We start from the raw sequence: 19405 nt of genomic DNA on the forward strand, positions 1-19405 counted from the left end.
CCTCCTCTCCCCTGCTGAATTCCTGGGTGATACTAAAACTGCACTGGTTACCTGGCCACCCTTCTGATCGAGGGCCCAGGTCACCTCCCCTGCCAGTTGCACACCTGTACTGCATCCCTGGCAACCCCCGCACTTGGGGACTGTTTTCTGTATCCCTACAGTCCCCTACCGGCACTTGACATCTGTTGTCTGCACTTAGCCTTACACTTGCCACCAGCTGGCATTATATTTTTTATTATTGTTGTATTTATTCTATGTATCCCATGTGCTACACTTTTCCCCTTCCCCCTTCCCATGCACTTGCGCGATCTGAATCACACCTGGCCTAGTATGATCGTTGTCTTTGTCTTCCCTCTGTTCCCCCTCCCTTGCCTCATTGCGCCTTGAAAGACTTGTGTATAGGCGCATTATAAATGCCATATCATATCATATCATATATCATATGGGGCCCCTCTTCCCTTTCCATAGCAGCCAGAGATTTTGGGAAGCTGTGGTGCAGGCTGCCGCAACAAAAAGGTAAGTGTGGTAGGGGAGGGGGGAGGGAAACGGAAAATAAATAAATAAATAAGGGGGCGGATGGGTGGGGGAAGATGGCAGCCGGGTGGGCTTGGAATGAGGGATGAGATTGTAGGTTTCAGCCCGCGTTTCTAGCCACCTGACTTGCTGGTTCCCCCGTGTCCGGTGCTAATGTATGTTTTTGATCATCTAAAACTGAAAATCTACCAGATGCCAGTCATCAAACTCACTGAAGAAATCAAAGGTCTGCAGTGATGGCAACCCCCACCCACTTCCCCATGTGTTTCCTGTGAAGATAAGATAATTCGTCATATTTTAACCAATTGAAATCCATCTAGATATCAATGACACTGAACCAGCTTGGTTTGTTAAATACAATGCCACATCTTGTAAAACTGATTGTCCCACATTTCTTTATGCCCTCATTTCTTTACACCTATTCTGGAGATGTCTCCCAACTGTCTTCCTAAATGTGATGATTTGTCTTCATTAAAATATCATGATTGTTTGGCTTTGGTAACTCCAATGCAATCCACTTGCTGTGAGGATGAACCACTTACAGACCATGTTGTAGTGTCTTTTATGTTTCCATTTTTTTTACTCTTGCCCAGGGTATGTGTCTCTTCGTTTCTAAAATGGGTCAAGCCATGCCTTTGTTAAGGAAGAAAAGCCTGCATTAGATGTAATTGATCAAGCTAACTTTTGACCTGTTCCTCTTTTTTTATGGAAATGCTTTGAACGCCACCTAGCAATACTTTTGGGGGCATATCGATGCACAAATTCAGCAATTAGGGTCTAGCAATTGGACTCCAGGTCCTGCGGTGCCACCAAATCAGCTATCACTGCGGTGGAGGACGGGAGACTGAATGTATTGGATGGGGACGGCTTCTGTTTACACGCCTGCCACAATCTGTCAGTGGCTTTCGACACTATCAACCATGGGGAACTCTTAAACATTATGGCCACTCAGACTGAAATAGTGGGTCACATCCTGGAAAGGATGCCCTCTTTTTAGACGGCCATGTAAGTTCCGTTGAAGTAATCCCTTCAGGTCGAACCCCATTCACATCATGTGCAGAGTCGTAGACAGGGTAGGGCCTGAGTGGGCAAGGGACACCCAAAATCTGTAAATGCCCGCTCAGCAGCACTGTGTGGCCATTTACAGTTGTTAGTGTCACTGTGGTGGGCCCAACTACATTAACTTTGGGCCCCACTTGCTAGAAGATCCTGGCTACGCCTCTGCTCATGTGTGGAGTGCCCCACCATGTGATATTGTCCCCTATTCTATTTAGGGTCTGCATGGAGCCGCTGGGAGACATGGTGGGTGGATCAGGCACCACTGTACACTAATATGTAGATAACACTCAATGATATCTAAAAGGTGTCATCTGTTGAAGCCATCCACCGCTTTAGGGGCGTTGGAGGGGGACAGAGAAGATTTCTATTTACTATTTGAATCCTCTAAAACCTGGTTTATGTTGATTTTGCCTCCCTTATCTCCACCTTCTCTTATTCAATTTGGTTATTATTGTTACCTTCTTTTGGGATTACACCTATAAGTGTTTCTTCAGTTTGTTCATTGGGGTTTACCTTGGGCCCTGCTTTACATGTCTGCCTCCATGTTTCCAAGTTTTCAAAGACAGGCTTCTTTTTACGATGTCTAATACATCGCATAATCGTGGGCTTGTTCCTTTGAAATCGGTCTTGCAGTCTGTGGCCCGTCTGGTGGTAGGAGCCCACACTAGCCCTTTCTTATTTCATCTTCACTGGCTTTCTTTGCACTTTTTTATTCAGTTTAAGAGATGCTTCCCGACCAGAGGCGTTACTAGGGGGTTGGGGCTGAGGGGGCTATAGACTCAGGTCTTTTGGTTGTAGACCAGGATAGAAGCTCAGGGGTTACAACCAAAAAGGCTAGCTAGCCCCCAGTCCTGACTGTCCCACATTTAGCGTAGCCCCGGATCTTTTCCAGACCTAGCAACACCCCTGTTCCCGGCCTTCATTGCTCTTGTACTGGCCGCACCGCCTCATTTGACGGAGAAGCTGCAACTTGAAGGGAGAAATGCTTCAGTGAGAAGGGTGTCAAATTCATGTCCAGTGGTTGAAGTGGGCAGGAGCGGTGCTTCTTTCTTTTTTTATTTTTAAGTTTTACTGTTTACACTTTTGTTTTTAAAAAGAAACCGTTCCAGAATGGTTTAGTTTTAAAATAAAAGTGTAGGAAGAAGTTGAAACTTGCACTTCAGTGCACTGCACTGAACATTCCCTTAACCAGCAGGTATGTTTTTTGGGGGGTTTGGGTTGCGCGTGGGAGGGGGCGTGGTGATGAAGTTTGTGGGGAGCGGGGACAGGCCAGCAGGGAACATAGTTCCACTAATTATTTTCGTACACTTCGACCAGTGATGTTGACTCAAGGGAGCGCATCGCAAATACCTCAAAATTGAATGTTTTTTAGCGAAGGCAGAGTTCTCGGGTCCCTCGGCACATGTTACAGTGTCACACCAAAATAAATAAAAGCAAAATAAACAGAAGTAGGGGCAGGATGAATGCACTGTGGTTTTTCCCTGCCAGTGGCTGCTCATGACAGAAGCCATGTGTTGCCAAGAATTACACAAACACTTTTCTTGAACTCCACCCTGGGTTCTTATCTCTCTTTTCCGCTGACCTTCAGCGATTTTACCAGCAGGGTTTCTGTAATGTTGCCAAACTGGCATGAATGATTCAAAGTCCATGCACAGCTTCTGCAGAACACCTCCACCTTAATGGGAACAAATCGCTCCCCCGCTATAATGACTGTAATCGAATTAAAAATCCATTTTAAAAAGAAGCATGTTAACCTAACCGTGAAAATATGGGCACTCCGATAGAAGTGCACTCTTTGGGCGTCTTGTAACTGCCGTTCGATAAATCTGCACAACACAAAACTTTCCAAAAGAAATAAAGCCCGAATTGACATTTTCTTTTTAGAAAGTAGCATGTAGTTTAAGGGGGAGAAAATGTATTGGTGGGGACCCAGCATTTTTGAAAAGCCATTTTCTTACATTAGGGAATGTTTTTGTCACGGCAACAGCCGGAACCTCTGAATGGGGGTGTGCCAAATGTTTGTGAGAAGTGGCAGGCTGTCCCCGAAAGGTATCTTTTTCAAATCTGGTGTTAATCTGTTCAGTGGTTTGTTTACAAACTGGCAAAATAATTGGTAAACTAAAATAGTGAAATCTGGGTTTGGGCCACAGACCAACTGACATGTGCCTATTTCCTCCACAGACATCACAGAAGGAGTTGATTGGTTAATATGGAAACGTGGCGCACGTCAACATATTTTGAAATGGATGTCACGTTTGCTCCCAGACATTTAAGGAACACTGTAGAGAGCGTACAAAACATATTTTTAAAAAGAGAGCATTACACTTGTCTTACACATACAACCTCAGTGAGAGCAAGGGGTGGTCGGAATGAGCTGGAATATGTCTATAGAAGGGCAAAAAAGGCTATCATTAATGTGTGATGTTTAGACATGCACAATTTCTGAGAACTAAATGTATCACAGAAGAAGGTGGGACACCACAGGCAATACTGCACAAATATTTTACAAAAGAGAACATTGCACTAGTCTTACACATAAAACAACCTTATAGTAGGAGAGTGGTGGTCATAATGGCGTGAGATATCTCTTCAAAAGGGCTGAAACACAACACACTAATCATGATAATCCTGAACACAAACGACTATTCACAGATTGGTGTACAGGTCCGCTGATATTTTCAGTTGAAAAAGAAAATTGAGATGGGTGTTGTCGTAGTTTAGGTTCTATTGGGTCTCGTGCGGTGACAGTGAATCTGCTTGTAGTCCTTGGCCTTGCCAAAAGCCACACAAAGTGGTTATTGAGCCTGGTTGTGTCACTTTTCCCTGTGTGACAATGCAGGTCCACTGGCCTTGTAAATTCTTGTCCAGTGGTCAATTTGCCACCTCCTTTAAGACAGCAGATGTGACTCCTGGTCTGTGGCTGATGAACGCCCACTGGTGTGAGCCTGTCTTGGGCCAGATCCAAGTCCCGGCTGGCACCCATGGTCCCGCTTCTGGATGATGGGCTGACTTGAGGACTTATGGGTGAAGCCTCAGACTCATAGGCACGTTTTGGAGGTGTGGGGTTCCCTAAAGAAGTTATTTCTGACAGATGCACGCCCCATTGCTAGAGTAGATGAGCTAATTGACAGATGAGGTGCTGCCAGGTTTATGAGTACCTTTGACCTCACGCCAGGGTATGCCTTAACTGACAAAGCAAAGAAGAGGACAGCCTTTTCCTCTCCAGAAGGGCATTACCACTTCACTGTTATGACCTTTGGGTTAAAAACGATGCCACTGTCACCTTTCAGATGATGGTGAATCAGGCTCTATCTGTGTTAGAGAACATTAGCATTGCCTAACTTGATGACACTGCTATCTTCCCCCATGACTGGGACAACCCTCTATCCTAGTTGAAACAGGTGATTCAACCCGTGGAGAAGGCTGGCTTGACTATCATGGCCTTCAAGTGCCAGATAGTGCATGGTACGTTTACTTACTTAGGACACCAACAGGGAGCTGGTGGAGACAGCCTCTCCAAGTCAAAGTCCAGGCAGCGGTGGATTGGGACATCCCCACTTCGCAGAAACAGTTGAGTGCCATTTTGGGACTCACCCGTTACTACAGGTCTTTCAAAAAGGGGGATGGGACATTTGCCCTTCCCCTCAATGATGTGACATCTAAGAAAATGCCAAAGAGGGTCACCGGGGCCTCTGCCTCTCAAACATCCTCCCATAATTTGAAGGATGAATTGTGCAATGCTCCAATTCTAAAGAGCACAGATTGTGGGCACACGTTTATCATTCAAACAGAAGCTTGTGAATTCAGAATTGGTTCGGTGTTAGCACAGCTGAACTCTGAGGGGGTTAAGCAATCATGTGCACTCCTTAGTATGCACTTGATCAAGCAAGAGTGCACTTGGGACACCATTGAGAAGGAGGCCTTTGTAGTGGTTTGGGCCATGCGCAAAGTAAAACCTTACCTTTGTGGGTCTCACTTCCCATTACAAAACAGACCACAGGCCCCTTAGATGGTGTATGGCCATGCAGGTAGAGAATTGTAATTGGGCCATATGCCTATAGAAATTGAGCATGGACATCCAACACAAATCTGGGTCGCAATTCTCCAATGCAGGTGGCCTCAGTATTTCACTTGAAGATAAGCAAGACCCTTAGAAATGTAAGTCTCAAACATTTTGCCTCAGGAGCATGTGAAGGATTGCCATCTGGCAAGGGTATGGAAGCCCTGGCCTTTTATTTATTTTTAATAATAAAAGTATCTGGGTAATCCATCTCAGAATGGGTGATCTGCTAAACAGGCCACCCATCAAACTCCATACCAAAAGCACATTGTACACCTGTGCCCTTCTGCCACTGGTAGAAGTTGAAAAAAGGAACTAGTGGTACTCTGGCTGCACCCAAAAAGAGGCAGTGGGTGGTGAGGTGTGGGGGGAAGGGGTCATTGAGGAAGGGACTGTACAGGGTGGGGTAGGTTGGGGCTTGACCTTTGCTTTTCAATTTTCAATGTCTCTTTTTCCATTGTTGCAGGACAACACATTGGCTGGAATAATAAACTAATGGCACTATATTCCTCCCATACCGAAATATAAAAACAATATATTCATAAATAGAAATATTTGATACAGCTGTGCACGCAAATTAAACAAGATACTATTTGACACACATCTATTTAGAACATGTTTGATAGTGTTATCTCTGAAACTTATAATGGTAAGTAACATTAATTGAGCAAAACAGAAATTCTTACTTTAAGAAAGCTCATACCTGTACCTTAAACTCAATACACTTTGCAGTTGCCAGTAATCATCTGGCCGCAGTCACTTCAATTGAATCCAAACATTGGCCAACACAACAGATTTGATTTGGCTTTTGTGTAGGCATGAGATAGGCATTTGCCACGCACTGCCATGATGGGACTACCTGACCATAAAATGCAACAGCTGGAACATGGTGTGATTATCTAAGCATAGGATTGCCTGGCTTATGCCTATCTAATACCTATACACAAGATAAAACTGGTGACTATGTCAATTGTTTTAGACAGCACCTCAGTGCAAGGTACATATATAAATCAAGTGGTTGAAGGCACACTTGTCAAAGAAATGTTTATTAAACCTGGGCTGCAATTAAGCCATTAACTGTGAACACTCAGCAGACTACTTAGAAATAACTCTGACCGGCCAAAGTATGATGTTACTGATTGATAGAGCTAGCTCAGAGACATCCCACAAGGTTTTTTTTTGGGCAGGCAGGGAGAAGCCGGTAGTGCGTGGGAATGGCCATGGGGACCAAAATGACCTTGGGCAGTCAATGGGTAGTAAATATCGGAACCACACCCTCAAATTATGTATCCCACCTCACATGTCCTCCCCTTCCTAGCTTTACTCGAATGCAATACTTTCGGCTTATAAGCACCACCTATTAGCCACATCTAAAGACTGACTGAAGTCAAACTACAGTACATGCAATGCTCTGTGGTTAGGTGTCCTTCTGGTTGTCGCGCCTCTGTTCCTTGGTTGTTCGAGTGAGTCACTCTCCTCTGGTCCTTGGCTCCCTTGGGAGCTGTCAAAAATGAACTGAAGCAAAAGGCTTCCATTTTCTGTGTGCTGTTTCTGTTTGAAGAGCACTTTGAAAGCCTCAGATTCCCACTCTTGCATGGTGTGTCACTGCAATCAGGTTTACCATTGATTTGAGATCATTATGGTAACAATAGCTGCTGCAAAATCACTCTACCACCCACCCTAACTGAAAATAGATACACAACCTGTGCACCGAAAAAACACAGCTTACAAAATGAAACATACACCACATGACTGCACCTATATGCACTAAATGTCCCTAAACAGCAAACTAATCCACCACATACACACCTCCACAACTCCCCACACTCCTGAAGCACCACTCTGACAGACACCCAGACAACCACACAAACAAGTACCTAGGTATAGCCCGGAGTGCATATAAACTATTCCTTCAGACAGCTCACAAGATATCTAAAACATACACTGCATAGAGTCACAACACATCACCATTGCAACAAAACAATCTTGCCCTGGTTCCCTGCTACTGAATCAGTCTCCAACCCCACTGGTTGCAGATCCTGAAGCACCTAGACAGTGAAAAAATGGCAGCAGGTGTGCTATAAAAGATGCAATAAAATAGCATAACAGGACAAAGCAAAGAATGTCACTAACCCTCCTATGGGGTATTACTCTGCATGCCCATGCAACTTCTGAGAGTGGCAGCAACAGCAGTGAAAATTAATGTTGGTTCTGCCCCCGTTCGTGTACCACTGACTGGCTGCTAAGACTATAGATGTGCTGGTCAAATCAAGTGATATAGGACTGAGGGAGTACGAGTGTACACTATTTTCTTCCCACTCATTAAATATGTCCCATTGCAAGGGTAGCATTTTTTTCAAATAGTGTGATTAAGTTCGCATCATCTGAAATAAGGACGTCTGCAGTTAAGTCAGAGTGTGAGTAAATAATTGACCAGTTTCACACACTTTGGCTAAATATTGAAGCAGGGATGTTAACCCACTCTGCAAACGTGACCACATATCTACAAGGTTTACTTGGTACAAATATTTACGTATTGGATTTCCAGGCCTACCAAGATACTGGCCCTCATTACGACCCTGGCGGAGAGGGTTTACGCCAGCGTAAATCATGGCGTACCCTTCCGCCTTACTACGAGATTCCGTAGCGCCATGGAGCCTTTTTCGCCTGCTTTTTCCGGGCGGAGAAATCCATGGCGCTACGGGACCTTGTTGTTAATTACGCCACCGTAATTTACGGTGGCGTAATGAACGCCTTCCCCACTCCCATTATACCCTATGGGGCAAAAATGGGAATGGGGAAGGGCAAAATGGGGATTGGGGATTTACCGCCCCGCCAAGGTCGGAATGGGGCGGTAAATCCGCCAACCCCCATGGCGGTGCTGGCAGCTTTGCGCCATGGTCCATGGTGCAAATTGCACCATGGATCTCTGCCAGGCTCGTAATGAGGGCCCCTGTCTTTTGGAGTTTACTAACAAAATACACACATTGCATAGTAAAGTCACATGACAACACTTAAATCCTCATAGCAACCTGTTAAGCAAAAAGAATATAATTGTGGCTTGAATTCTGACATCCTGAATGGTAAACTATGGGTCCCAGAATGCAAGCTAATGCAAACCTGAAAAATCTATTCAGCCCTACTGTACTTCACTTGATTTAAGACATGCAATAAAAGAAACTTGTTTAATACACTCAGTTAAGTGTGGAGATTTTTTGTTACAACCTCCAGCTCATTGTTATTCATGATGTTGAGAACGTTTGATTAGTGACATAAAGCAAAGGCTAGTAGACAACATAGAAATAAACAAGGGTCCTTTGTGTTGCTCACTTTAACTATCATAGATTAAGGTGACTGGTGCTTTGAAAGATCTTTCAGTTGAAAATGTGCCATCATGCATATGAAAGGCTCCGCCACTGATAAAAGATATGTGTTTTCAGTTTAAGGTGCTCAGGCTGCAAAGGCACTGACGGTTACTGTGTGTGTCTTTGGGAAATTGGCAGTGCTTGACTGTCCAGTCCGAGTTGTTTCTATATTTGGCTCAGGAGATGGAAAAATCACCCAGGAAGCTTTTCTTGAGCCTTTGAACTAAAAGGTACGCTCTTTAAAAAGCACACAGATTAGTGGTACGGTGTACCAATGATTTGCATTACACTTCCGTCTCTGCCTGGTGTATCAGGCTCCCTGGTCTGCAACACCTGCTCCTCAGTTGCACAGAGCAGGGTCAGAGGTCACAGTAGCACTGTCTGACAGCTGCTTTGACAGCAAGGTCACTGCAATGATATGATATGATATGGCATTTATAACGCGCCTATACACAAGTGTTTCAAGGCACGACGAGGCAGGGGGGGGACAAAGGGAGACAGACAACGATCCTACTAGGCCAGGTGTCATTCAGATCGCGCAAGTGCAGGGTGGAGGGGAAGGGAAAAGTGCAAGGGGGAAAGGGAGAGGAGAAGTGCAGTACAGGTTAGTTAGAAACAAGATAAATAATAAGGGCCAGGTGGTGGCAAGTGCAAGATAAGTGCATACAAGTGCTGGGAGTGGGCTGTAGGGATACAGAGACAGTCCCACAAGTGCAGGGGTTGCCAGGGAGGCAGTGCAGGGGAGAGTGGCAGGGCCACGGACCGGGATAGGTGATTGGCCTCTTTTCAGATTCATTGCTGTTACAGTAATATTAACAGGGTAGAGGGGGAGAGAAAGCGGAGGCAAAGAGGAAGGTTTTGAGGTGCTTCCGGAACAGGAGATGGTTCTCCTCAAGTTTCAGAGAGGCAGGAAGGCTGTTCCAGAGGAAGGCCCCTGCTGCGGAGAGAGATCTACCCCCAACTCGTTGCTTGGAGAAGCGGCTGACCCTGAGGGAGTTGGAGGTGGATGAGCGAAGAGCTCGAGAAGGAAGATATTTAGGAAGAGAGAGTTGAAGGTATTTTGGCCCGAGGCCTTGTGGACAATGCAGAGGGTTTTGAATTTAATCCTTGCAGCCACTGGGAGCCAGTGTAGCGATTTCAGTCCTGGAGAGATACGGTCCCTGGGCTTGAGGCCAAGGAGAAGTCTCGCAGTCCTGTTCTGGATGAGTTGCAAAGGGCGGAGAGTAGAGGCAGGTAGAGAGACAGTGAGCTTCTGGGGGAAGGAGAGGAAAGGAAGGATACCTCTGAGGAAGTGAAGCTGGTAGTGTGACTTCTTAGAGACGTCAGATATGTGTTAAGAGAAAGAGAGTGTGGAGTCGAAGATGACCCCAAGGTTTTTAGCCTTGCAGGTAGGAGCATGAAGAGGGCCAAGAGAGGCCGGCCAGAGAGCTGCAGGCAAGGAGGGAGTGGGTGTGCCGATGAGTAGAATCTCAGTCTTACTGGCATTAAGGCAGAGGTCATTGGCGGCACACCATTCCTGGATAGCAGAAAGACAGTCAGAGATGAGGGAAGGAGAAGAGGAGGCCGAGGGTAGCCTGAAAATGAGCTGGGTATCATCCGCATAGCACTGAAAGTTGGGGCAGAGAGCGGCGATGCGGTGGGCAAGAAGTGCCAAGTACTAGTTGAACAGCCAGGGAGAGAGGTTAGATCCAATGAAAAGATTACCTTTAAATCTACACCTCTGTTCCAAAAGCATACCAATTACGATAAACTATCGCAGGCAGGTGGCAGGGTAATCATGAACTATAAGCCATAACTAGGTTTTGGTATGGTGGCTGGAAGTTCACATAATTATTAAAAGCCACACATCGTTTGTAGCACACACATGTCAACACTGTAAACCCAGAAAAACCAGGGAACGGTTGTGTGCATTCTAGTCAGACTTCCTGGCTTTGCTCAGCCAGCAGACAATGGGGGTCATTACGACCCAGGCGGTAAGTACGCCAACTTTACCACCATGGTGTAAACTACGTTTACACCATGGTGGATGGCCGATTTACCGCCCCATTCCAAGGTGAGTGGGGCAGTAAATCCCCATTTCCCATTTTACCCTTCCCCATTCCCATTTTTGCCCCATAGGGCATAATGGGAGTGGGGAAGGCGCTAATTACGCCACCGTAAATTACGGTGGCGTAATTAGCACCAAGGCGGTTTAGCGCCATAGATTTTAACGGCTGCTAAAAGCAGCTGTTAAAATCGGAATCAGGCATTAAGGGTTAACGACGGCGTTAACCCTTAACGCCTGAGTTGTAATGAGGCCCAATGGGCAGGAAGACTGTGGGCCTCATTACGACCCAGGCACTAATGGGTTAACGGCGCCGTAAAAGGCGGCAGCGCCGTTAACCTATTAGCGCCTAATTACGAGGTCCCTTTGCGGGACCCGACCTTAACGGCTGGTGTAGACCAGCCGTTAAAGTAGGGACCCGCAAAGGGACCTTGGTGCTAATTACGGTGCCGCAATTTGCGGCACCGTACTTAGCACCTTCCCCATTCCCATTGAGCCCTATGGGGCAAAAATGGGAATGGGGAAGGGCCATGGAGGAAGGGGGAATTACCGCCCCGCCAACCTTGTAATGGGGTGGTAATTCCCCCTTTCTCCATGGCGGAGTCGGTAACTTACCGGCATGGACCATGGTGCTAATAGCACCATGGTCTTCCTCCAGGGTCGTAATGAGGCCCTGTGCCTCTCTTTTCATTCTTTGTGAGGTCAGTTAACACCTCTCTCTACGAGTGAAGCTCCTGGCAGGAGCTTCTCTGGGAAACAGGCTTCAAAGATTACACACTAAACAAAAAGGCCAGCTTCATACCAGGGTGTTGCATACCAAAGGGCCTTTGAAGTGTAGGCTTAGAGAAGGGGGTGAGTTTAGACTGTCACAAGGGAGGAAGGATTCCTCAATCTTGGTCTTCTGTGGGCTTCTCTTTCCTTCCTGTTGCCTACACTTTCTGCACATGAAAAGCACATTACGTATGTTTCCAGAAGGTACATGTCACTTGTCATCTTAAGAGTGATTGGACCCCTTAAAGGAGGCTTGATTTTGTCAAATCCTGGGTGGCCTTTTGCCTTTGTAAGGAGAGGTCTCCCACTCCTTCCTTGATTCATTCGGCCTTCAAGAATAATTTGTTTGGACCCTGCAGGAACAGCAATCCTTTCCAAATTCCTCCGGTTGTGAGGTGAATGCAAGTGGTCAGATGAAGCGGCAAGCTCTGCTCACTCCCAATCACCAGGGTACATTGGGGTGAGCTGTTGTTGGAGCAAGATATGTCTCTCTGCCAGCTGCACTGATAACCAGGCTCCTCCCTGGAGGTGAAGCTCTACTGCAGGTGCTAGCTAGCCTCCTCTGGGTCAGAATTGAAGAAAAAAAGCACACATCTTGTCTTTGAACCCCTGGATTCTGTCTCACAGTGCTAGAAGGGACAAAGCAACTATTTTCCTGCATCCTATAGCATCAAACTAACATCGAACCATTGTCTACCATGTTCAAACGCCTTCAAACCACCAGGACCCGCACTGCTGCCTTTGGCACTGCTTTGTATCTCTCTAAACCGCTGTTGCTGCTACTTGAATCACTTTGCCACTGAACCGTGCCAGCTTGCTCTGGCACGAACAAGATGTTAATCGATCTGAAATACTTCATGCCATGTCATCACCATCAAAAATGAACCCTCTTACCGGATCTTCAGGAAACTCCTAAAAACTTGGCTGTTCAACAAATATGACTGAATGACCCGTAACATGCCCGACATCATATCTTCTCCTGCACCTACTTCTTCCCCTCACACCTACTTGGTACAAGCGCTGTGATACCCCTGGGCTTGGGCGCTATATAAATGCAATAAATAAATGTCTTAAACAGTGCCTCAAACCACCAGGATCTTTATTAGCGCCCCAAGCCCGACCGTCGAACTGGCCCTAGAGGACCCATCGACCCGCATTGTTCTAACACTGCGTGGGCCAAGGGCAGGCTATACTCTAAACTGTGCCTGTTACATCTTTGTGATTGAGATTACTACTGTTCTGTAGTAGTGCGAGCATGGAGTAGACAGTTAGCCAACTACTCATCCTTCTACTCCTGCAGTTCAGGAGTCATTTCATCACAGCAGGTCCTATGAAAAGCACGCTGCTTTTGGAATTTGGGGTCTATATTGGAGCTGTCTGGGTCTCCCTGATGTTGCCTAACATTCCCCCCCAAAATGTTAGAACACACCAATGATAGCAATATGGTAAACGTGTACAGGCCCAAAAGCAGTCGCATTGGCTGTTTTGCAAATAGCCGATCTGGTTGCCCATTACTAAAATGTGGGGACCTATTATTCTTCTGTAAATTGGCCAGAAATGACCCTGAAAAGAGCCCTTTGGATTTACTGTCAGTTCGTGTGAACCCAGAAAGCCCTAAGCACGGTTTCAGGACCAGGTGGCATTCCTCCCGAGAACCTTGGCGTTAACCTGTCCAGCGAGTTGGTGAGAATCAAGTTTTGTGTATGGTTAATGAATGTATATTTTTGGAACCCCTATAACGTTTCCCTCCTTGACAGAGCCTCACAAAACTTTCCAAAAACATTTAGAGTTGGCAATATAATTTTTGGGAAGATTTGTCAAACGGTGCCAAAGTTATAAGCATCTGAAAAAAGTGTTCTCCCAGGGTGGAGACCCTGTTACCCATCAGCAAAACAGTCGCATAGCGGATTGTCCAGCTTATTATCAACCTATTAGCAACTTTGTTAGGTGCAACCGACTTCTCTTTGTTAGCGGAACGTGATCCAACGGGTGTTGTTTGGTTTAAATAATGATCACAGGCCTGCGTCGGGGATCTCAAAATTCATAATGGGGGTAAATTCAAATTCAATTTTCCAACATGGAATAATTTTGGCATTTCTAGATTATTTGAATGATCATCAGATGGACAAGTAAAGGGTTATGTTAATCGTTGTCATTTTATCAATATGTTAAATAGTATTAATATGTTAAATAGTTACTTACCCGGAAGGTACGGCGGGTATAATTAGCAGTTGTGCACATTATTCTTATACACTATTACACCATCTCTGGTTTGAGGTTCCTTATGAATGTGAATAATTCTGACCTCTTTTTAGAGGAAGTGTCTCCATGTTTGTCAATTAGCTCTAGACCTGTAGACGATGCAAATGTATCCGAGGGGCCAGAGAATACGCTGGACACACCTCTGAGAGCAACCCACGTACTGAAGAGGCATGGCCAAGCCCCCTTTCTCATATCCATGTTATTGCTGTAGCAGCAGACACTGCCTCATACAGCTCAGTGATTTTCTCTGTTATATGTGTCCAACCTGGAGGACCCGGGTTGGAATCTGGGCAGGGCTGAGTCAGCCTTCCATCCTGTTCAGGTCATACATCGAACAGAATCTGATACAGCTTGAACACATATGTTATGATCGATACATTGCCACCCTGCTTTTCCACACTGTCTTTTGGTTTTTGCTGTCATATATAAAATAAGATAGCTCGGTGAGTTGATTGTCTGCCTCAGGTAGCTGCATGCAGCCTGCCGTGACTGGTTCAAATCCCTACAGAGACAACTCATCCATTCATCATTCCGAGGTCGATGCATGGCATGCCATAGTGTTGGGTAATAATACAGAAGAGGGGGAATCTGACATGAAGTGCTACATAATAGATGATGTTTATATGATAGTGGCATACAAGTCTACTATATGGGCAAAAGGCATCTTCATGCTGGATTTTCTTAGACACAAAATATCAATTTTTGTCATATTGGTCAGCCCCGAGTGTGGCTGTAAACCTGACATGAACCATGTCCCTGTAGTTGTTTTGGGTGTAGTGTACGTGAAGCAGGCATCTTCTTTGTAATAGCCGGGTGGATAGCTCACGAATCAAGTGATGGTTTCTGACATGAGGGCAACCGGCACATCGCAGTTTCGAATCCCACGGCACGGCCGACTTATCCTTTTGCCCACCCAAGGTCGATAAATCAAGTACCATAATATAGGATGATAGTAACAGAGGTGCCACTAAGGGGTAGCCAAGGGTGCCATGGCCACCCTTATAAAAACGCTTGAGCCCCACTGGCACGCCTGCCTCCATGTCTTTTTTTGGTGTGCCACCCCAGTGACCTCATCAGGTCACCCCTATGAAACATTTCTGGGAGGCTCCACTGGATAGCAACTTCTGTAATTACAGTGCTTAGAAGCAGGAAGTATCTGGCATGAACTACTATATAAGAACACACATTATTATTATAAAAACTACATGAAGTACCTGCTGCTCCATGCCGGGTTGAATATTATAAGATTTAAGCAGATATTGTGCTCCATTGTATTATAATGGAGCTGTTTCTTCCGTCCCAGCAGATAGCTAATGGGCTAAGTGCTTGCATCAGACATAAATTCAGCCTACACTTCGCAAGTTCCAATCCTACGGCAGGGCAAAGTCAGCCGTTCATTTTTCTGGTTGATGAAATTGAGCACCATAAATGGATAATAATGTCTGTTATTAAAGCGCTTAGAAGTGGGAGTAGTGCTGCACAAAGTGCTAGGAGCTGGGCTGCAAGTTGCATAGTGGTGCAGACGAAAGATATGTTTTCATATATAGACTGTGCTAGAATCATATCTCCCACAAAATACCCTTTGAACTTAAAGCGCAGGTACCCTTACCAGGAAATATGCTAATAATTGATAGTACATAACATGAGAATGCTGAGCTCATAAGGGTGAGGAGGCAGTGGAAAAATACGCGTAGTTGGCTTCACACAAAGACCCGCCTAATTTCGGTGCTGAGGTCCCTGTCAGATGGCTCCTGGCCAGTAGGGCCCAAGGCGATTATTACACAAACGGTTGCCTCCAACACCAAAGGCGCAAAACAGACTTTAAAGCAAAAACCCCACCCAAGTCCACGGCGGGAGGAGGCCATCTACTGTAGTGCTTAGCACAGGAATCCACGTGCCATGCTTTTGTGGCGCAGTGAGTTTGAGGGAAAATGTATAGGCCAGACATTCTGATGACAAATGCACCTGCACAGAAATCGGGCACATCATATGCACAGTTAAGGGAATGATCTGTACATTAAAAGTACACAGATAATTCTAGATAAAAAAAAAGGGAAACATATATTTCCTTTTGATATTACGACAATGATGCAAATTAACATGTATGAATAATTATCTCATTCTTTCGTCATGTTGCAAACAGTAGTCAGAAGCAGTATTGAAAACATCCCGAGTTGTCGAAACACCTTTAAAGTGGTAGGATGATAGCGGGGCACAGCACAAAGGGTCGTGGTCAAATCTGGCGAAACACGAAAACCCCCTCAGTGGAGGCTGACTGGGCTGGAACCTGGGCTCAAAGATATTGTTTTAAGTTCCACATGTCTATATTAAAACTCTTTTCTATGGAGACTATTTCACAAATAATACTATTAAAGGGGTGACGTTGACGAAGCAATACTTGCTATATTTAAAGTGTATGTAAGAAGTCACGAGTTCTGAGTACAGTATAAAGTCCGGGGAGTCGGCTTGCACTTTATCACGGGTTTCTGCATTGGTCTAACCATGGAGAGTTTCACACCAGCAATACGGTTCCTTCCAATCCAAGGTGCTCCTAGCCACTGTTTTCCATTGTCACATCTCGGTGTGTGTGTGTGTGTGTGTGTTCCACCTATGCAGCTCAAATCTCGGTGTTCGCAAGTAGATCAATGCAATACGAACTGCCATGGGCACAACGCCAAACTGCGGTGAAGTTACAATGGGAGTTGAACAAACTTCACGACTGCTTGGTTGATAACCATTTATCAGCCCCAATATTGTATATTTCTTGGGCAGACCTCCAACTTTCAAACGGTTTCCCAGAACGCGCTGACCTGAGCCTGAGTCTGTACACACGCCAGACGCCCCCAAAAAATCTCTAATTTAGGAGTGCACAAAACGTTTTGTCTGGTGTCAAACTTTCTAATTAAAAAACAAAGCAGCAGTGCCCCCAACATACCACATCGGCAGCACAACACACAGCATTTAAAAAGGAACCACGGGCAGTATGAAAGAACCTTTCACTGGTGAAAGTGCAAATAGTGCAACGCGCAAAAAAGCCACATTATTTCAATGCACTTCAGACCATGCCAGTCATTCCCTTAGTCCTGTCACTATGGCAGGATGGTGGTCCCTGCTGCAAAAAAAAAATGCATTGAAGCAATGTTTTTTTGCAACGGGGCAATTTTTGCACAAGTGCAAAGTTTCTGTGAGCTGGCCTCGCGTCTTTTTGAATTCTGTGCATGATTGGTGCAGGTTTTCTAGGGTTGCAGCCATGCTCGGGACTTCAGTAGCAGCGTGCAAGCTCTTTCCAGGTGGCATACTTAAGTATTCACACAAGACGACTTCATTCCTTCTGAGAACGATGTATATTAAACGTATTTTATATGCATTTATAAGTGCACATACGGATGCTTCATATACATCTTGAAAGGTGTGTTGTATTTCTGTTCTGATACCACCCAGCTAACGCTACCATTGAAACTTGGGTAAGTCATGTACAAAATGCAGTTATATATATATGTGGATATAATGACCTGAGTTTTTGTAAAAGTTTCACATATGAAAAGGAAGGCAACACATATGTCTAGAGCAGCCCTTTACTTTTACTTTCACTGAGCGAAACGATAGTATCTAAATAGTGTGCATTTCCTGCAGGAGAGAAGAAACGCGCGTGCCACAGACCTGAGATGCCGCCCCCGATCACAATCGCATCGTACTTGCTGCTCATGGTGCCGCTGCTGGCACTTTCGCTTCGCTTTGCTGTCTTTTTGGCGACCCACGCCTTCTGCTCTGGCTGCGCTGCGACCCGTGAATAGAGTGTAGCCGGCGGGTTCTCCCTGCCTGTCAGTGCTGTCCGCTCCTTTTTGTGAAAACAAGCTCGACTTGTCAAAAGAAGCACAACCCAGAAGAAACAAATACAGAACAAGCCCAACCCACTAAACGAGGCGTGTAGGCTACACAATACGAAAATGAAACAACTTTCATTACTGTTATTTTATTTTGCTTCTCTTTATGCTATTCCACTTTTGGTTGTTGTTCCTCTTTCATGGATTTGAACTTTATTTTACTGCATCTCTAGCTCTTTGTTTCTAGTTTATATCCTCCTTTAGCCTCAATATTTTTTCAGCTATTATTCTTATTTAAAAAAATATAGTCACTTTACTCCAATCAGCATGCCAAACGCAGGACCTATGTTTATGCTGCATTTACAAAGCACAAAACATCTACCGAAATGCATTATGACACTAGAGAAGGCCTTACTACCAGTGTCTCAAATCACTTGTTTTTAGGAGGTGTCATCCACCCTGTAATGAGCTCACTCGCCCATTAAGCCCCCTACACACATATACACTTCAATAGGCTCTCACCCGTCAAAAACAAAATTGGGTGTTTTCATCCGCCCTCGCGATACAAAAGGTTGAGAGAAAAGTACTACTCCAGAAACAGCATTTAAAGGTCAAAAAGAAATAGTGAAACTTAAATATCTGTCAACCTTTTCAAATGAAAAGGCAGGTAAAAAAGATTTTGCTTTTGCAGGTGACCTCTCCATTGATGCCTCTGGATGAGCAAGGGCATTGGCGGTTGAGGGTACTGACTCTATAGTAGATTTCACCCACCAAAAGCAGGAGAGTTGACGGGCATGGTATTCCTGTGAAGGGTCTTCAAATGTCTTGTGGCGCTCAGATGGATGACTTTTCCAAACCTAATTCTCTGATATCCTACCAGTAATCTTCTTTACATCTAGTGGTACTTTTCCTCGTCACAGTACTTACTCTATGATGGTGCTCCACCGACAAAATTACCCTCCCATCTATACCAAAGAACCCGGGTGATCTTAAGACCGGGAGATAGACAATTGTGTCAGTACTGTGATGAGAAAGAGTTGGACTAGGAGTAATGAAGATTATTGGTTAGTATTCAGAGAATTGCCTCCATGTCTTCCTCATCACAGTAGTTACCCTTTTAAGCATACCAAAGATCCAAATAGCGAACCGCAGATACTTTGAACTGAAAAGGAATTACCTCCTCCTGCACAGCAGGAGCAGTGCCCACCCCATGGAGAGTCCCAAGCACGATAGACATATATCCAGGACGCAAGGGGCTCTTGCCCTGGGAAATCCCTGGGCAATTCAACCACAGGGACTTAAAGAGAATCAAAGAAGTCCCAGGCAAAAGACCCAGGAAGAAGGCATTTTTTAGGTCAACTTCTAAGTCAAGGAGTCCCAAGGAACAAATTGAGCAAGATAGCCCAGAACTCTCTACAGCACAAGAAGGCGACAACAACAACTCCCAGAGCCAGATGATCAGGAATAGTCTTTCAGAAAGATCCCC

General features: G+C 45.3%; 1 protein-coding gene across 1 annotated transcript in view; it reads right to left on the reverse strand.

Annotated features, from left to right (window-relative positions):
• The window catches only part of LOC138526130 (amine oxidase [flavin-containing] A-like), a 493108-nt gene extending 475163 nt beyond the window's left edge, over positions 1–17945 (reverse strand). Inside the window, exon 1 of the mRNA XM_069636505.1 lies at positions 17756–17945. Coding sequence (XP_069492606.1) covers positions 17756–17801 — 46 coding nt within the window. The 5' untranslated portion in view covers positions 17802–17945. The remainder of the gene's footprint in view (positions 1–17755) is intronic.
• Between the last annotated feature and the right edge of the window lie 1460 nt (positions 17946–19405).

The sequence above is a fragment of the Ambystoma mexicanum genome, chromosome 7p (assembly GCF_040938575.1).
Source record: "Ambystoma mexicanum isolate Mex_15411 chromosome 7p, UKY_AmexF1_1, whole genome shotgun sequence".
In the NCBI taxonomy this organism is placed as follows: Eukaryota; Metazoa; Chordata; class Amphibia; order Caudata; family Ambystomatidae; genus Ambystoma; species Ambystoma mexicanum.